At 45.9% G+C, this 19,619-nt stretch overlaps 3 protein-coding genes and 1 long non-coding RNA gene across 4 annotated transcripts; all 4 read left to right on the top strand.

Annotated features, from left to right (window-relative positions):
- Positions 1-962: 962 nt before the first annotated feature.
- LOC108160415 (sphingosine-1-phosphate lyase) lies at positions 963-4,369 on the top strand. Its single transcript, XM_017294411.2, is given in 7 exon segments — positions 963-1,112; positions 1,395-1,420; positions 1,423-1,557; positions 2,421-3,082; positions 3,145-3,593; positions 3,650-3,796; positions 3,859-4,369. Coding segments are annotated over 6 exon segments (1,770 nt in total). The 5' UTR covers positions 963-1,112; positions 1,395-1,404; the 3' UTR covers positions 4,220-4,369.
- A 10,635-nt stretch (positions 4,370-15,004) lies between these two features.
- LOC117185967 (zinc finger C2HC domain-containing protein 1A-like) lies at positions 15,005-18,450 on the top strand. Its single transcript, XM_033399356.1, has 5 exons — positions 15,005-15,117; positions 15,196-15,413; positions 17,085-17,467; positions 17,562-17,928; positions 18,083-18,450. The coding sequence occupies exons 1-5, from the start codon at positions 15,005-15,007 to the stop codon at positions 18,151-18,153; spliced, it is 1,152 nt and encodes a 383-aa protein (XP_033255247.1). The 3' UTR covers positions 18,154-18,450.
- On the top strand, positions 15,528-16,549 carry LOC117194894. The gene is made up of 2 exons (XR_004474935.1): positions 15,528-15,620; positions 15,677-16,549. It is a non-coding gene; the product is annotated as an uncharacterized LOC117194894 (long non-coding RNA).
- A 222-nt stretch (positions 18,451-18,672) lies between the features above and the next one.
- LOC117194895 lies at positions 18,673-19,608 on the top strand (the record flags this gene model as incomplete). The annotated part of the gene is made up of 2 exons (XM_033399358.1): positions 18,673-18,922; positions 19,167-19,608. Coding segments are annotated over exons 1-2 (588 nt in total), but the record flags the coding sequence as incomplete, so codon positions are not given.
- Between the last annotated feature and the right edge of the window lie 11 nt (positions 19,609-19,619).

The raw sequence follows: 19,619 nt of genomic DNA, 5'->3' as shown, positions 1-19,619 counted from the left end.
GTCTTCTTCTCTGCAGTCGACTTTCTCGAACTCCAGTGTCCCTCTCCAGGAAACCTTCTGGCCCGGTTCTGGTGGCTAATATTCCTTGCCGGCTGTTTGTAAAATTTTCTGCATTACAACCTATTTTATCGCCCGCCTTTTCTGTACTCACTTCAAACTTTCTGTTTTAAGCACAAAATTTCCAATTTCCCCAGTGACGGCTCCAGCTCCCCCGATGTCCCCATACACCATCGAGCCTCCCTGGACTTCCGCTAGATGGCGCGTCGCCCTCAGCCCTGGCCACCTATCGTTCAGGTGGGACTGGAACAAAAGAGGACAAGTCTGTCCTATAAATTAGATTTGTTTTTTTGTATGTTTTTGTTTTGTTCAATCCGTCCCCTGGCTTATCGGGTCGGAAACACCCCTGACTTCCCCGTGAGCTAGCTGGGAATGATAGGCCAGGGTGGCAAAGAGGCGGATCATAGCAAGATATCGTGGTTTTTTATATGAACAAATTAAGGATGGGGTGGACCCACAAGAGTAATTATTTGTACTATTATTGGTAATATTTTCAGCGGTTTAACTCAAATTGTTATCCAATTGAAATAAATGAGGCTCACGGGCGCTAAGTTCATTTTTTTCATTGGTATGTTTGCAGTATTTCTGTGGGTCAGACGGTCACACTGCAGCTCTCCTGCAACGAAAAAATTAGCCGTAATTTTGAATGGTCTATAAAAAAGGGTATGGACAACAGGCAAAAACAGCCAATGCAAATTGCAAGGTTCGTAGGAAATGCACCTCTCGTGTGAGGACAATCGGCTTTGTTTCTTCAAGGTATATTGGGCCAATGGGATGGATTTTACCTTAATCCGTTGGATTTTCTAGGCCGTTCTAGCCGTTGTCCACACCCTCTTTTTTCTTCCATTATGTGGAAAGTGAGTAGTAAATGTGTAGTAACCGTGTAAGTTTTCTCTCCAACGATTTTTTCTGGTAAACAGCGGTGAACGCGCGGGCAAAAGGAAAATCCATTTGTTTACACAGTTGATTTCCTTTTTTTTCAATTGTAAACCTTTGTTGCGAAAACAACGATAAAGTTAATTGCATTATAACAAGCCTGATTACAGATTACAGAGGTGAGTAACCGACAACGCACCAGCCGCCTCATCAAACACTTAGCCGAGCCTTTGTTTTCATTGCGTGCCTGCATCAGCTGGTGCAATAATATAGCATAGTGGCGTATCGTATCAACTAAATTCGAGAGATACTACATGCCCAGACCTTTATCAGCGTTTAGTCGACCACTTTGTAGCCCACATTCACGCTTCGAATCAGTTATTTGCCAGAGGCGTGCGCGTGCGGCAGTGTTTGGCTCTTACTCTCCGGAACGCAAAATCCATAACCGATTCTCATTTCAGCAGCGGAAAGATGCGCCCGTTTTCCGGCAAGATTGCTTAAAGCCCGTCACCGAGGGCATCAATCGCGCCTTCGGTGCCCGGGAGCCCTGGCAGGTGGCCACCATCACCGCCACCACAGTGCTCGGCGGTGTCTGGCTCTGGACGTTTGTCTGTCAGAATGAAAGTGAGTTTCCACTGAGAGAGAGGTCTTCTCAAAATACATCACTATCTATAAGTAGGCACTCGTAGGCAAAAGTCAGGCCACCTAGTGTCTGTCGATTCCTTTCACGCCGTTGTCGGCGGCGTCATAAATTATAATCCATCAAACAATCTTATCTGCCACGGCTTGCACTTTCCTACGCAGCCCACCAAGTAAATACCCAGCCTAGCCGGCCCATTTTTGTGTTTGACTCAAGAAATCGAAATCGGTACTTATGTATACCCATGTACTATGTACTTTGTGCCTTATATAATAGAGTTCGAGTGCCATGCACCCGTTGTGTGCCCTTCCTGAACTTTTGCGTTTAATCTGGGAACAGATTACAATAGATTAGAAACCAAATTTATATATACACAACAATTTATATATAGCCAAACGGCATAGCTTCTGGCTTCGATAAGAATATCCGCTAATCCGCTAGTTGGAATTTAGTTTTCAATGGGCTCTCCCTTGTAGCTCCTTTATCAGTCAGGTGGCACCTGTTTGGAAGCACAAGAGATTTCTTATGACTAATCCCCTAAATGGAAAACGTTCTACGAATTCCAAAATTGGAATTACAATCGGTTTTCTAAAGCAACCAGTTGGAACCCGAATTCTTGGAAAAAGTTCCTTTCCGTTCGGCAACTTCCACAAGACCTGTCTGGCTTCCACGATATGCTATCGTGTTCCAGCGACTACCGATCGACACATTCTCATTATAAAATGATTCATCATTTTATTTCATGGTTCGATACGCCTTTAGATAAGCATGCATTAGGTTATTCGATAGGGGAATATTGAAATTAGTTGATCAGGCGATCATTCCTCCATCGCTTTGTTTGTTGCAGGTCTCTACACGCGTGGCAGGCGGCAGTTCTTCAGGATCGCCAAGAAAATACCCGCAGTTCGGCGACAGGTGGAGGCGGAGCTTACCAAGGCCAACAATGACTTCGAATCGGCGATCAAGGAGAGCAACGCACACCTCACATACACGGTGACGCTGCCCGAGAAGGGTCTGAGCAAGGAGGTGATCCTGAAGCTGGTGGACGACCATCTAAAGACAGGTCACTACGAATGGCGCGACGGTCGCGTCTCCGGTGCCGTGTACGGCTACAACCCGGAGCTGGTGCAGCTCGTGACGGAGGTGTATGGCAAGGCGTCGTACACGAATCCCCTCCATGCGGACCTCTTCCCGGGCGTCTGCAAAATGGAGGCCGAGGTGGTGCGTATGGCCTGCAATCTGTTCCATGGAAGCAACGACAGCTGCGGCACCATGACAACCGGCGGCACCGAGTCCATTGTGATGGCCATGAAGGCATACCGGGACTACGCTCGCGAGTACAAGGGAATCACCAGGCCGAACATAGTCGTGCCACGCACCGCGCATGCGGCCTTCGACAAGGGTGGCCAATACTTCAACATCCATGTGAGATCTGTGGACGTCGATCCGGAGACCTTCGAGGTCGACATGAAGAAGTTCAAGCGTGCCATCAATAGGAACACCATTCTGGTGAGGATTGACCCATGTTTCCCCAATTTATCCCCACTAATTCTAGCCTTATGCCGCTCCAGCTGGTTGGCTCTGCTCCCAATTTCCCCTACAGCACTATCGACGACATCGAAGCCATCGCCGCTCTGGGCGTAAAGTACGACATTCCCGTCCACGTAGACGCCTGCCTGGGGAGCTTTGTGGTGGCACTGGTCCGCAATGCCGACTACAAGCTGCGTCCCTTTGACTTTGACGTTAAGGGCGTAACCAGCATCTCTGCCGACACGCACAAATACGGATTTGCTCCAAAGGGATCGTCGGTGATCCTGTACTCTGAGAAGAAGTTCAAGGATCACCAGTTCACAGTGACCACCGAATGGCCAGGCGGCGTCTACGGCTCACCCACTGTAAATGGTTCCCGTGCCGGAGGCATCATCGCCGCCTGCTGGGCCACCATGATGAGCTTCGGCTACGATGGCTATTTGGAGGCTACCAAGCGCATTGTAGACACGGCTCGCTACATTGAGAGGGGGTAAGACTGGGTACGAATGCACTTGGACTACGGCTGACCTTATCGAAACTCCACAGTGTTCGCGACATCGATGGCCTGTTTGTGTTTGGCAAGCCAGCCACTTCCGTCATTGCCTTTGGATCGAATGTGTTTGATATCTTCCGACTGTCGGACTCGCTCTGCAAGCTCGGCTGGAACCTGAATGCCCTGCAGTTCCCCTCTGGGTATGATAGATCTATTAAAACCATAGTTAACCATGCTTAAAATTTGGTATTCTGTCTACCAGTATCCACATCTGCGTCACGGACATGCACACCCAGGCCGGAGTGGCAGACAAATTCATTGCCGACGTTCGCAGCTGCACGGCGGAGATCATGAAGGATCCTGGCCAGCCCGTGGTCGGAAAGATGGCCCTGTACGGCATGGCCCAGAGCATACCCGACCGCTCGGTATTTGGCGAGGTGACCCGCCTCTTCCTGCACTCCATGTACTACACGCCCAGCCAGAAGTACGCATCTGCCTCAGCTACTCTTCCTACAGCTCCCACCCATGCAAGCATTTCATCTGCAGTGCTACTGTTTTTAGAACCACCTAGAACTCCGTGTTATCCAAGCAATATTTATATATACCTGCAATTAGAGCTGTAATCGAGGGTACAAAAAGCGTCGTCAACAAAGTTGATTCTATCTACGATATAATCCTACCAACCGGAGGCAGTCTTTCCTCAAAGAGCTATTTTATTAAAGTGATTGTTCTGTGTAAAGTGTTAGAAAAATATAAGTATAGTACGTTTTGTATACTCATCAGTCTATTAAGAATTGATCTCAATTCTCTCGATTCTTGATCAATTTGTTGCCTTTTTCTTCGATTGTCGTGTACATTTGTTCCCCAAACAATTAACCATACTCGTAATTGCTTCAGCGTGGGCCCCTGCATTCCGGTCTGATCGGATCTGACCCGATCTGGTGCGATCTGTCAGACGCTTTGCCACGCGTCGGCGTTTTAATTTAGCTGTTGCCCACCTGACACGCCCATTTCCTTTGTGTAATTTATGCCGGTTTTCTCGGGCTCTGTTCAAATTGTTTCAAATAAATTTCAGTAGCGGAAACATTTATCTAAACGACTGCCAGCCAGAATCCCGTGCACACGCGTCAAGTGTCATTTTTTCAGGAGAAATTTCGAAAAAATTAAAAATAGCCAAAAAGCGAGCAACAAGTGCCATTCGGCGGAGGTGGAGATCAATTGAAGCATTCATTTTGGACTGCAACAAAGGCGAAACCTGTCTCATTAACAAGATGCCCACGCTGACACCCTGCTACCCCACCTTCTGCCCTGCAATCCTCTGTCTTCCCTGCAGGCCTTATGGGCTCGCATTATGGCCCCAACAAATTCGGCTCAAACCGGGTTGCAAAAAAAGTTCACTTCGTAGTGACGCAGCTCTGAACGGGGCCCCAGCGACGACGACGCGCAGCTGAGCGAGGGCGGAGCAGAGAGCCGGGCAGAGGCAGAGAGCACCCAATGGCCTCAGAGACGCGGAGCGGCTCATTCGTTGTGCGCTCGTTGAATCGCCGAGACGTTGGAGTCGCCGTCGTCGCTGTCGTTGTCGTCGCGTGTGTGCAGCAAACAAAAAAATTAAATAAGACAATAAATATTTTTTTGAGAAAAAATAAAACCTGATTTCTTTTAAAAATTGCATAAATAAGTAAAAGTTTCCTCATTGTTGGGGCCAGCAGTTTATCGAAAGCGGAAGGGGGAAAGTGGCGCCCAGAAGGTTGATCCCACTTTTCCGTTCTACCTGTGTGAGTGCGAGTGTCTGTGTGTATGGGTGATTATGATATGATATATGATATGAGAGGGCTTTAATCCATCTCAAGGGGGAGCTCCATTGACCGGACTTTGAGGATTTTCAATTACTTAGAGCGCCAGCAACTCTTCCAAAGGAATACTCGTCCGCCCCAAGGTAAGTTTGAAGCTCATTTCGCATTGGAATTTGTTGATAAGTTAAATAGCTATATTAATAGCCAATTATTTAGTCACAATTATAGCCATGAATTGAACAAACATTCCCAGTTACGCAGCTCCGTTGACTGGTTGTATATTTTGTATTCGCGCGAGTTAGCTGTGCTGTGAGCTGTGACCGCACCGCACCGGTTTGAGTTTTCGAGTCGAGTCTGATTCGATTCCGAGTCGAGTTTTATTTCGTCGCTTCGCATAAGCGGCACCACACTTTAAAACTGTTCCGGCCGCGGAACGCGGTTTTCTTTTTGGTTGAATTCATTTTGCGGCTAAACATTGCTTCGGGGCCTGCTCCACAAGACGTACAGACCCATCGGGATCGAGCCGCCAGAGCAGCTTCTTGTTTTGTTATCAATCTACAACAACAGCAGCAGCAGGAGCAGCAGCAACAGAACAACGACAAAAAACAGAGAAAGAAACTAACAAAAACTAACATTCGTTTGGGATTGCCCGGCAGTAAAGAGCAAAGCAGAGAAGCCGAACGAGCGCATCCGCCTCTCGAATGCCTTATCAGTAGCACGGATCTAGAACTGCCGTAGGAACACACAGGAGAAGGTCCGACCCCAAACCAGGCCCAGGCCCAGGGCAAGACCCAGACCCAGGGCAAAAACCGACCACTACCACTCAATTTGGATTTGGAGTGCCATTCTCGCGCTGTCTCGTAAATTAATGTCATAAATTAATTTGGAACTCTGCCCGTCGTTGACATTGCAACCGGTGTCGGCATCTCGTTGCCGCTGTCGTCCCAACATCTTCCAAACGGACGCGTTCCTGACCGCACCCGAAATGTAGATGTTGGATTTCATTGTGCGCAGCTGGTGCTAATCACCGGCCAGGATGACCCGACCCCGATCCTTGGATAGCAGAGCCGCGGGCATCAACGTTTCCGGCTCGGTCGTCTGGCCGGCCTCATCCACAAACAGGTGGGTGAAGTGTCCGCCCGGAAATGACATCTGCATAAAGCTTTATTTACGATCGGTTTGGCAGTCGAGAACACTGTGAACGTTGTGTTGTTCACGCAAAGGTTCAACCACTTAAGAAAACCTTGTCTTAAAGATATCGGATATCTCTGTAGCTTCTATTTATTCTAGTGCTCTAGTGCTCTTTTCTATTTATTTACCTCTTTTTTCATTCACTATTTGTTCAACTTTCCATTCTCTTTATACCCATACATCTTAGCCTCAACTTATCATCGTTTATTCTTTCTCCAGACATATCTCCACCTTGAATTTGCCTTATCATCCCCAGAGTCGAATAAATATAGCGCAGGTATTGGAAACAAAATATTAAATTAATGCGCAAAATGTATTTATCAAGCACTCATATAGAGATTCCCATTCCTAGGCTAATTCCCATACCTCATCCGCGTTGGTATTTTGTTTGCATCTTGATAGGCTCGGACAGAGCCCAGCGTAGAGATAAGGTTCTCCGGTCGCTCAGTTTCTCTTTTGATTTTAGCCTACTACCATGCATTTTTTTTATCTTTCCGATAAGACATGGCCAGGGACACACATACCATATATTTGTGGGGTATATGGAAGTCTTGCTCTAGTTTTTGGCTTTGGTAGGCTCTCGTTTGGGTTGGTTGTTTGGTCACCGTTGGCATGCAAGGAGGCAATCAGTGGGTGCTTCCCTGCAGGATCAGATGTATTTGGTCAGATAAAAGGAGTAGGGACAACACATGGCAACCCAACTGGATCCACATATGGATGGAATCGCTCCATGGCCACCGCTGCCCCAGCCGGGCACAACAAGTCCACTCAAAGTTGTTTGCCGCACAACAACAGAAAACAACGGAAGCACAAACAACAACAACCCGGGGCAACCCCCAGTCCCCAGGCCAAAGGATATTACATCCACCGCCGACTGGCCAGCTGGGTGCGGCTTTAATGTCTGGCGTCATTATACCATTTATAGCCATGTTTTCCGAGAACTTTCGCTCCTCCCTTCAGGGTGTTTAATCGATACACAGTGGCCCGAGGAAACTCCTTTCGGCCCGGCATTTCGCCATTTCATTGCCGGCTCCTCGGTCGCCATTTGTGTGCTAATTGCAGATCGAGGCTAAGAAACTGATTTGCTTATGGGGGCAAGGGATTGGGAGTCAGTGTGGGGGTGTTTACTGTACCCAAGCCAAATGGCTTGGACTCGTTAACTTTGACGTTAATTATCTTTTGGAATTTCGCGAGGCGACGCAGTCGAAACATGTGGCAGCATGAGTTGGCATGGAATGTGGTTAGCCCTGGTAGAGAAGATCAACAAAGTAGAGGCGAGTAATTGGCAGTTTTCCCCAATGGAAATTTGTTAAAAATTTAAAACTTGAATGCAGATCTAGAGATAATCATAATAATAGAATACAGAGAGGAAATTATGTACAAAATATGGATACATATATGAAATAACTATCTGTATCTTTAATAACATATTTCAAATCGCAATCTCTGACAGTTCCAGCAATAAATACCAATCAAGCAATCATCAGTTTTTCTTTTTCTTTAGTTTCTGTGGGGTTTCCTTCCCGCTCCGTCCACAAAACAAAAAAAACGCAACATATTTCACAGTTGGTAAATATTTTCTATGCATATTTGCAACGCTCCAAAAAGCCCAATAAGAGGCAGGCTGGCAAATGCTTTTCTATTGCTTTCAGCAAGAGATTTGCATAAGGCTACAGATATGCACACAGATACTATTTAGGGGATACATGTATGCATGGGTAGAGCTGCAATTAACATCAAACACGGGCGGTGTACAGACAAATACTTATTGACACAGTCGCGTCCGTTCTCTGATTTGAAATTGAGATCCGGCGAACGGAACAGAACACGCCTCTGAAAGTGTTTTTCGTTTCGTCTCAAGATTCTGTGTGTAACCTTCGCACGACTAGTCGACTCTACTCTCGACTCTCGAGTCGAGTGACGTGCTGTCGAGTTCTAAGCAAACCCCGTGCGACGGGACGGGGCTTAGATGATTACCGAATGACATCAGCACTGGGAACAAAGCAGAGTCTCCAAAGTGTGACTTCAACCTGTTCGAGTACGGCTACGGGTCTGGCTATGGGTGCTGCTCTTTATGGCTTTCTTCTTCAACGGATCCAGCGAAAGCCTGTTGCCTCAATTATAATACATCTACCCATAATGATCTCCCCCCTCATAATGATGATCTAACAGGTGGGAACTGCGGTTAATCGGTTTCGGGTACTGTGAATGGATCATGTTCGCGTTAATTGTGCGGTTTGTGGGGGGAAGGGGAAGTATGCTGACAAATTGCCCGACAATGCAATGAAAAACGAGGGGGAACGTTGTGAGTTGCTGCGGACACCGCAACTCTACGGTTATACCCGATACTAAGTCAGTATAACTCTCCTCCGGCAGACGCCGCTAATATTAAACGACACGACAAAGAGTGCGTGCGAGAGAGACAGAAAATCAGTCTGAGCGTGACGTCGGGCGCTGCGTAGCCACTGAAAATTGATTTCTTGCTTTTGGCTACAAAAATGATCCGATCTGATCCAGCTTCAGCAATCTGATAGATATGGTCATTATCTATGATTCTGCGTTTTTAGTTTTCTCGAATGTGCAATATTGTGGATGCAAATGATTTTCGTCTTTTGTGGGGCGGAAGGGGTGGGGCGAAATTCTGAGATATACGTTTTATAGTGAGATCTAACAGAAGTGCGGATACCAAATTTGGTTACTCTAGCCTTAATAGTCTCTGAGATTTGTGGATGTCCCAGATTTTCGTCCTTTGCGGGGCGGAACGGGGTGTGGCGAAATTTGGACACAAAACGGTCAAGTCCGATATCACAGGAGTGTGGATACCAAATTTGGTTGCTATGGCTCTTATAGGTTCTGAGATCCTTGAAACTCATATTTTGCAATTGACAAAACCGACCATGAAACCTGTGTGTTAGAGAGAGACAGAGCGAGAAAGAATGAAATTGTTTTCTTGATTCTGGCTATAATCATTATTCGATCTGGTTCAGATTTTGCACCGTAGAAGATATGGTCATCCTCACCAATTCTGCGTTTTTGGGTTTATCGTATCTTTAAAAATGTGGATGCCACAGATTTTCGTCCTTTGTGGGGGCGGAAGTGGGCGGGGCGAAGTTTTGAAATATTTTTGTTTCAGTGACGTATCACAGAAGTCTGGATCCAAAACATCGTTAATCTAGCTCTTATAGTCTTTGAGCAATAGGCGCTGAAGGGGACGGACGGACGGACGGACAGACGGACAGACAGACAGGGCTCAATCGACTCGGCTATTGATGCTGATCAAGAATATATATACTTTATGGGGTCGGAAACGATTCCTTCTGGACGTTACACACATCCACTTTTACCACAAATCTAATATACCCCAATACTCATTTTGAGTATCGGGTATAACAACTTTAATTGATACAATTGAAAGTCAATGTTCACATTGATTGGTTAACACCATTAGCATTTGATTTTCTAATGCACATTCTATGCAAATACTGGAAAAGTGGAATATCTATCAAGTCTCCTAAGCATACCCTTTCTAAGTACTCAAGCCCTCGAATCGCCTTTATCTGTGGACCCAGTCGATTCCTTTGGGCATATCCATAACAAATAACGAGGGGGAACGTTGTGAGTTGCTGCGGAGACCGCAACTCTACGGTTATACCCGATACTAAGTCAGTATAACTCTCCTCCGGCAGACGCCGCTAATATTAAACGACACGACAAAGAGTGCGTGCGAGAGAGACAGAAAATCAGTCTGAGCGTGACGTCGGGGGCTGCGTAGCCACTGCAAATTGATTTGTTCCTTTTGGCTACAAAAATGATCCGATCTGACCCAGATTCAGCAATCTGATAGATATGGTCATTATCTATGATTCTGCGTTTTTAGTTTTCTCGAATGTGCAATATTGTGGATGCAACAGATTTTCGTCCTTTGTGGGGGCGGAAGGGGGTGGGGCGAAATTCTGAGATATACGTTTTGTAGTGAGATCTAACAGAAGTGCGGATACCAAATTTGGTTACTCCAGCCTTAATAGTCTCTGAGATTTGTGGATGCCCCAGATTTTCGTCCTTTGCGGGGGCGGAACGGGGTGTGGCGAAATTTGGACACAAAACGGTCAAGGTCCGATATCACAGGAGTGTGGATTCCAAATTTGGTTGCTATGGCTCTTATAGGTTCTGAGATCCTTGAACTCATATTTTGCAATTGACAAAACCGACCATGAAACCTGTGTGTTAGAGAGAGACAGAGCGAGAAAGAATGAAATTGTTTTCTTGATTCTGGCTATAATAATTATACGATCTGGTTGAGATCTTACATTCTAGAACATATAGTCATCCTCTACGATTCTGCGTTTTTGGTTTTCTCATATCTTTAAAATTGTGGATGCCACAGATTTTCGTCCTTTGTGGGGGCGGAAGTGGGCGGGGCAAAGTTTTGAAATATTTTTGTAGCAGTGACATATCACAGAAGTCTGGATACAAAACATCGTTGCTCTAGCTCTTATAGTCTTTGAGCACTAGGCGCTGAAGGGGACGGACAGACGGACAGACGGACGGACGGACAGACGGACAGACGGACAGACAGACATGGCTCAATCGATTCGGCTATTGATGCTGATCAAGAATATATATACTTTATGGGGTCGGAAACGATTCCTTCTGGACGTTACACACCTCCACTTTTACCACAAATCTAATATACCCCAATACTACTTTTTGAGTATCGGGTATAAAAAGAAGCCAAGCAACAGACAAGAGACACTGACATATTCTTGTCAATTTCCATTTGCAGTCAGCAGCGTCAACTAAACTAAATCAATTTTAATTAAATTAAAAAAACCCAAAACAGGAATGTCAGCTTAACTTTTGGCAAAAATCAGCCACAAAACAAAGACAAAGCAGAATTAAATAGAATTCGAGCTGCAATTGAAACGAAAAAGTAATAAAACTAGGCTCGACTTATATGCTATATTCATAGGGCAGATAAATATATTCGCAGCTTGACATAAATCGGGCGTTCCGCCTTAGCCATGTCGGTCACGTCGGGAGGCTTTGCGTGCCAGTTTTTACAAGTTTCCGATAATAAATAATAAATATTCGTACGAGCAAAAACTACGAGTATTCCATTGTCACTCTCCAGCTGCCTGGTTGGCTGTCTGACTGATTTAGATTGTAATGGCCCATCTGCATATATGGCCTAAATGGTCTCCAGTGGGGGCATATGACCCACTTCCCTCGGCTTAATGTGCCAGCAGCCCACACTTGAGTTTCCTCCTTTTCTGCCTCTCTGTCTGCCATGGAATTTCCTTGACATTGAACCACATTTAGTGGCAAAGCAAAGCCCGAACACAATGCTTATTTTATAGAATGAATTCCAAAGTCAAATATCCAACCAGTTTGTGCAAAACGCAATTTATATATATGTAGATGAATTTCATTGTCTGGCTCGAAACCAGTTTTCAAAACATTTACTGTGTTCCAGCCGAAATCGCAAAGTCACTCTCTTGTTAGGATGAGATGAGTTCTTCGATCAGCAAATTTGTCATTGACGGATAGCTGTTTCTTAATTTTATATTATTTTCGAATTAAAGTACGAATTTACGAGTAATGCGCGAAGTTTCCTTTAAGCGGCAACGGCTAAAAGCTAGCCGTCGAGTGCAAAATAAAGCTTTTGCTTAAGCTTTGAAACTACGCTACGGTCAGTGTTGCTGTGCTTCAAGTTTGCTGATATTTTTGGATGAAAAACTACTACGTTTTTGATTCAAGCGATTTATTTAAACAACTAAACTAACGTTTTTTAAGTAATGAGCAATGTTTGTATTTCGTTGTAGAGGAACGGCAGTCCTCTATTTTCTTCTTTTGACTGGAAAAAAATACTCCAGGCTCGTAGTGATTCATGACATACCCCTAAAAGATATGTTTTAATTGATTTCAATCTACTATAAATGATCTAATTCAATTTCGCTCAACATTCAATTGGTTGTGGGCCACTCACAAATCGATTCGCTAATCGTTTGGCTTCACCACCGACCACAAATCGCGCCAATGAACTGAAATGATTTCACTACAGCAGAGGAGGGAGCGACGGATGGGAGTGGAGTGGAGACGACTGGAAGAAATAGAACTTAATTAGTGGAAAATACGACGCACCGATGTTGTTGATATGTGAAGAGAGAGAGGATGGGGAGAAGCTATAAGAGCTATAGAGAGGGGCCATCTAAATGTCACTCATAGTACCATTCGGAAGTCTAATTCGATTCTGATACACTAGCGCAATATATTTAGAAGATTCCATCATAAGAAAGGAAGTGCTCTCAAAGAGAAGACAGAAGTGGGAACTTCTAGAGTTCACCTGAGGTTAATTCTGAATGGATAAGGTATTGGGTTGCTCTATAATTTTATCTGTAAATATATTAGCTTGGAGTATATAATACCACGTATAATATAAACTACATGGTTCGAAGTACAAAAGAATTCTTAAATCAGAATGCTTTTCAGTACAATATCATATTAAAGAATGATAGGTTTGTTGGACTTCCTGTCAGGTTTCTTACATTTTTCCTCCTAATTTCTTTCAGTGCATAGGAAATATTAAATTTTAAGTTCACTTTTTTTTGCCTTGTTTTTGTGCTTGTGTCATGTCTTGCCATCCATACAACACATCATCTAGATTCGAGATGACTATTTATACGCACGCGCCCCTTTTTTTGTCCGAGGGCTCTGCCGTGAAAAGCGTGAAAATCGGTAGAGCGAGATAGATGCATCGTGCACATGTATGTACATATGTATGAACCATATGTATATGCAACTGCAACATATCTTCTATTTTCGGCTGTGCTCTCAGAGCGTGACAATTATAAGAGATTATCAGGATGTTGAGGGCAAGTCAGAGTCGAGACGCGTGGCGACCACAAACGATGCCGCCACAACCCGGGCGCCTCTCCAACGACTACTACTGACTATATCTTTTTTATATATCTGCGGCAAATTTCATGAGCTACCTAATAGACTCTCTAAAGAGTTCTGTCTCATCAGTTCAGCCAAATGTGTCGCCTCCAACTCCCTCCCAGCTGTTTATTTATGTAATCCGCTGCAACACCAAATGTTGCTGAGCTCGCACAATGTTGCTGCTGCCGTTGTCACATGCAACTCCGATGGCGGTTACCTTTTTTGGCGCACTTATGCAACTTATGCAAGTACATACTTACTACACCCAGTACCAGTCGTGGACCCAATTCCACTGGCCAGGAAACGATCCACTTTGATGTCTAGTCTTTAGGCTGATTGACTGATGGCCCGAAAGGAAGTTGCGCCAAAGACTACTTCAATTTAGAAATTCGAATATATTCAAATGGGGGAATTGCAGTCATTCTGCCCGATTTCAGAGTGGAATGAATGACGGTCTAAGCAGCCAAGGTTCAGCAACATTTGGCGGCGGAAAACGGCGCGGCAGTGTTGGCGACGGCTTTAAATAAATCAGCCGTAAAGACAAGACAAACAAGAAAGGAAGTCCAAAGACGAATTCCGAAGCTGTTGATACTCTTACATATGTATATAAACTCGCAATGTCAGCTATAAGATATACATATGTAGTGCTTTAAACCTTCAACAGACAGATAGGCATAACTGTATTGACATGATGTGCTATATTGATCAAGATATACCATAAATTATGATTTCATCTCTTTGTGGCAAATATCTGCTCAAAACCACAACACCTCACCAAGCGAATATCAAGAGAAGGGAAACAGACAACCCAAAGCAGAAATTGAGGGAATAAGTTGGAAAAGAATGGTGGCCTTTGTTGCTGGTAGCAGCTACACCCACACCCACCCACCCACACCGCAGCTAAAGCCAAAAACTGGAGTGCAACTATTTTTAATTCCATGCAAAATGTGCACGGCAACATGTTGCCGGCACGTCGCACAGTGGATATCAGGTGGCCAAAATCAAAAATCCAATGAGCGCTTGGATAATACGAATAATATTCAGATTCACGCATATGATAAGTCTTTCAGAGATTTTAAAAATTCAATTTAGGTAATATGGACACTTAGAGTTCACCAATCTACGATTTGTGTTTTAGAGCGACATATGTACGTATTTATGTGTCGCAACTACGAAGGAAAAACATCCAAAATAGCCCGCATAAGTATGGTCCACAGTATGATTTTTAACGCCAAAAGGTCCAAAGGCCCACTGTGCGGGCAGCTTGTTGCTTGCGAGAGCTTAATGTTGCTGGCGGGATGGCGGCGATGTTGCTGCCGCTCAAAATTGAACCAGACGCCGGCGCAAGAAGAAGTCCAATTGGAAAGAGCGAAAACGGTGCGGAGCGCGGAAAATGTGAAATGTGTTTTAAAAATAACGAAGTATCGGAAAGTGAATAATCATCAGAGACGCGCGTACTCAAATTTTGAGCAAGATGAGCAAGAAATGTGGAACAAGATCTTTAAATCAAAGTCGCAGAAGCCTCAGCCACTGGCCAAAATCAATAAGCGGCACAGTAGGGGCATCTACGAGGAGTACCAGCAACTCAACGATTGCTGGTCAGCGAAAAAGCTCAACTAAATTTCTGCAATCAAAGGGAAAACGAAAACGAAAATGAAATGGCTGTGGAAATGCAGCATTAACGTATTTGAACAGCAGCCGCTGAAGAGTTCTTTCAACTCATTGCAGCTTATTGAGGCGCAACAATCACTGCCGCAACAGCAACAGCAGCATCAGCAGCAACAGCTGTCCACATTTTCGCGCGTCCGCAATACGTTTTCCCTCAAACGCAACAGCAACGGCAGCAGCAGCAGCAGCAATAAAGGCAAGAAAAATCTGCCCAATGCCAAGTCAAGTGAGTCGGACACACCTCCAGTGTGTGGCGCAGCAACGCCCACTGAACCTGCAACAACAACAGCAGCAGCAACTAACAATAACAATCAACTGCAACGCATTCTGATTGTTGTCAATAAGATCGACGTGTTGTCCACTAACCAACCAACTAACAATCATTTGCATGCCAAACCATCAGAAACAGCAACAGCCCCAGCAATTAAGCCAAGTAATTTTCACTGCAAATTATCAACTAATACACAAATGCTAAATGAACCGTTTTAGTTTCTACAAAATTGACCAAGTGAAAGCGCTAAGTGGGGGGGAAAATGTAAATGCTGGAACAGCTGCTTAATCTGCTTCGAAGAATCCAATGCCAAGACGACCTTTTCATTGACTCCTTCTAGTACTCGTATTCTTATCAATTCCGAATGATGTCACCTCCCGTTTGACCAAATACTCGTAATGAAAGCGAAATTGAAAATCTGAATGATTTACTGAGAACTAAGAGAGGACGGGGCCCTTTCATTAGGTTCCCACTGTTTTGGTTCATGGGAAGCATCGCCAAGTGTCAAACAGTTGGAAGTTCAAAGTGTGGCCAAGAACTGGAATGAGAAAACCGTTTGTATTATGCTTTACCTTATTGCACATCAGAAAACAACACATTTATGGGCCTGATGTCTTAAGTGGCTTACAGAGCTTGCCCAACAGCGGACCGACAACAGCTGCAACGAAAAGACCCATGAAAGACTATGGAAAATGCTTGGAACCGACTAGACGCGGACTAGTGGATGGAATGGATGTGGATAGGGAATCGTTTGATTATGAAAGAAGGAACAGACACATATATAGTCTATTGAAAATTGCATTCATCACTCAGTTGTAGGGCTTTAAACTTTTGATCTAGTAAACTCTTGACCATCTGAAATCACTTGGCCGAATCATTGCCATCCATTCTCTATTCTCTCCATGCAGTCAGATCTGCTCAGGCTCCCATTGGACAGGGATGCTGTTATTATTATAGATCTCAAGTGGGATGAGTGGATTCATATAATGCAGCAGTGGATTTGATTCTGTTGCATTCTGCGGGCGTCATTAGCACCGACACGGGCCAGAGCAGTCGTGTGCAACGGCTCTTTGCTGGTTTGGGAAAAGAATGCGTAACATAAAGCTTTGCATTGATTTCAATTGAAACGAGAGAAGCTGTCCCGCGAAGGGGGAGGAGGGAAGACTCCCAAGATGTTGCGGAAATTTCTGCTCCCCTTGTCTCATGCGTGCCGTTGATTGATGTAATCTTTGCTGGCAGCCAGTCGTGGGTGCTCCGCTGGCCTCGCATTGTAATTGGATTGCCGCTGTCTGGCAGTAGCTGCCATAATTGATGGTATTTTTTGCTTACCCCACAATGTGATGTTAATTATTAGTTTTTAATGCCCACACACAACCGAGAAAGATTTTTTCACAATTAAAACTAAATAATGGTGTAAACACTGCTTAGTTATCGATCACTGATATCTCCATGATTTAAAAATCGAAATCGAAATATTGGCTTGCAACCGCGAAAATATACATACATATATTTACATATATATACATATTTTGTGAATATACAGCATATACAAAACATTGTCAAAGTGCTCGCAGAAACAGAATTGATTTCTTACATTATCTACTTCCATATAACCGCACCACGCAGCCACATTCAACACGGAGGCCGAGTTGGAAGCGCCCGAATGCGGGCAGGAGGAGGAGCCCTCTTCGCCGCCGCTCACCCGAGGACTGCCGCTGCCCGTGCCCGAGATAGTGGCCATCAACCCCAGCGATCTGACGCCCTGTCCGTGCTGCAGCCGCACCTTCAACTTGAATGCCCTGCGCAAGCATGTCGTCGTCTGCGAGAAGATCTCAAAGAAGCGCAATACCTTTGATTCCTCGCGCCAGCACCGCGAGGGCACAGCACTTTCCACGTATGTCCTTCCCAAAAACTTTGGCCTGCCCAATGCTGAGAAGGTGTCTGGAGTTCACACCCCCACCGCTGGGAGTCGGGATCCCGTAGGCACGGGATCCACAATACCAACAGACGTGAGTACATCTGCCAATCAATCGAGCCATCGCTCAACTCCTTCTCTCTCTCTCTCTTTCTCTTTTTCTCTTCTGGATGCTGTTGCATATTCAGAGTGTGGGCTCTCCTCTGCCCATTCGTCGCAACTCCCAAACCGAGCTGGTTCGCTCTACGGCCCGAGCTTCCGTGCGTAGAGCAGGGGGCACAGCAACAGGAACAGGAGGTGCTGCAACATCGCCCGCAGGCGACCCAAACCATGTACCAGCCTGCGATCGCTCGCTGGCCAAGCGCATCAAGGGTGTGGCCTCCGAGCACTGTCCCCACTGCGAGCGGAACTTCAACGTGAAGGCCTTCGACCGGCATGTGGAGTGGTGCAAGGAGAAGGCGATTCAGGCCACCATGAAGCTGACCAACACCCAGGAGACGTCGAAAGCAAAGGAACGGCTGGACGCCAGGAAGCATACAGGCCGCCCAATCTCAAGTAAGCCTGGTTTTCGATGACATGTCCTTCGACATATGTATTCTTGTTTGACACTAGTCACACACTTGCCACAAACCCAGACACTACCAATTTATTATTCCAATTATTTTTTCTGTTTGCCGTTTCAATTTCCACTCGCAATGAATAATTATAGGACGAAGCGCTCGATCAACCGGAACAAGTACTCCGGAAACCACGAGGATCTGCTGGACGCCGGCGACATGACGGCCCCCAAGCAGAGCCTGATGTCGCTCCAATCTGCCAATCAATCGAGCCATCGCTCAACTCCTTCTCTCTCTCTCTCTTTCTCTTTTTCTCTTCTGGATGCTGTTGCATATTCAGAGTGTGGGCTCTCCTCTGCCCATTCGTCGCAACTCCCAAACCGAGCTGGTTCGCTCTACGGCCCGAGCTTCCGTGCGTAGAGCAGGGGGCACAGCAACAGGAACAGGAGGTGCTGCAACATCGCCCGCAGGCGACCCAAACCATGTACCAGCCTGCGATCGCTCGCTGGCCAAGCGCATCAAGGTGTGGCCTCCGAGCACTGTCCCCACTGCGAGCGGAACTTCAACGTGAAGGCCTTCGACCGGCATGTGGAGTGGTGCAAGGAGAAGGCGATTCAGGCCACCATGAAGCTGACCAACACCCAGGAGACGTCGAAAGCAAAGGAACGGCTGGACGCCAGGAAGCATACAGGCCGCCCAATCTCAAGTAAGCCTGGTTTTCGATGACATGTCCTTCGACATATGTATTCTTGTTTGACACTAGTCACACACTTGCCACAAACCCAGACACTACCAATTTATTATTCCAATTATTTTTTCTGTTTGCCGTTTCAATTTCCACTCGCAATGAATAATTATAGGACGAAGCGCTCGATCAACCGGAACAAGTACTCCGGAAACCACGAGGATCTGCTGGACGCCGGCGACATGACGGCCCCCAAGCAGAGCCTGATGTCGCTCCCCTCCACGACCTCGTCCGTGCGCAGTGATAAGTGAGTACCAAGGGATAGATATAGTTATAGATATAGAGGCTAGAGATACTTAGATACACCTAACCCAATCGCTCCTCTGTCGTTGCTTTGGTTGTCGTTGACTAATCCCCCGTATCCCCACCAGTGTCCGTAATTGTAAACGTATCCTTGTGGTAGACAGATACTTCGTATTGCGCCTTGCGCCTCACCGTAGTGAGAGCATATATATCCATCAGCGAACTCCACTCATGCTCCTCCCACTCAGCCCTCCTAAAGCAAATAAGCTGGCACGCCCCCAACCAAAGAACGGGACGCCCGCAGTCCGCAGCAAGGCCGAGGGAGCCAGGACAAAAGTCACTCAAAACACAGTCACCTTGTGCGTGACCCAAGACGACGATCCACCAGCAGCACCAGCTCTGCCAAAGGAGCGCGTCCTACGCGCCAAACGCAAGCCTATCGAGACTTGTGACCGCATCACCGAAACCATGGATCGCTTGCGAAGCCAATCCAGTGGCGAAACCCTCCAGCTGGACTGTGTGACCAATCGGGAAAGGGTCGATGCTGCCGAGAAGGAAATGTTGCCGGCACTCAAATTCGAGGATCTCAATCGGTTGATCAAGCGAAAAGGTATGGGTTTGGGTTCTATAGTCAGATGTAGGGATATACCTTGTATATATGGGATGCCATGGGGTTCCACTGACTGTAGCGTGCAGTTTCC

This window comes from Drosophila miranda (assembly GCF_003369915.1).
Source record: "Drosophila miranda strain MSH22 chromosome Y unlocalized genomic scaffold, D.miranda_PacBio2.1 Contig_Y48_pilon, whole genome shotgun sequence".
NCBI lineage: Eukaryota > Metazoa > Arthropoda > Insecta > Diptera > Drosophilidae > Drosophila > Drosophila miranda.
The sequence above is the reverse complement of the archived record's forward strand: the minus strand, read 5'-3'. Positions and strand labels throughout refer to the sequence as shown.

Coding starts and splice junctions, on each gene's coding strand:
- LOC117185967 (XM_033399356.1), top strand. CDS start 15,005: ATGTGGAACAAGATCTTTAAATCAAAGTCGCAGAAGCCTCAGCCACTG. Junction 15,414..17,084: donor TCTGCCCAATGCCAAGTCAA/GTGAGTCGGACA, acceptor CGCACCACGCAG/CCACATTCAACACGGAGGCC. Junction 17,468..17,561: donor GATCCACAATACCAACAGAC/GTGAGTACATCT, acceptor TTGCATATTCAG/AGTGTGGGCTCTCCTCTGCC.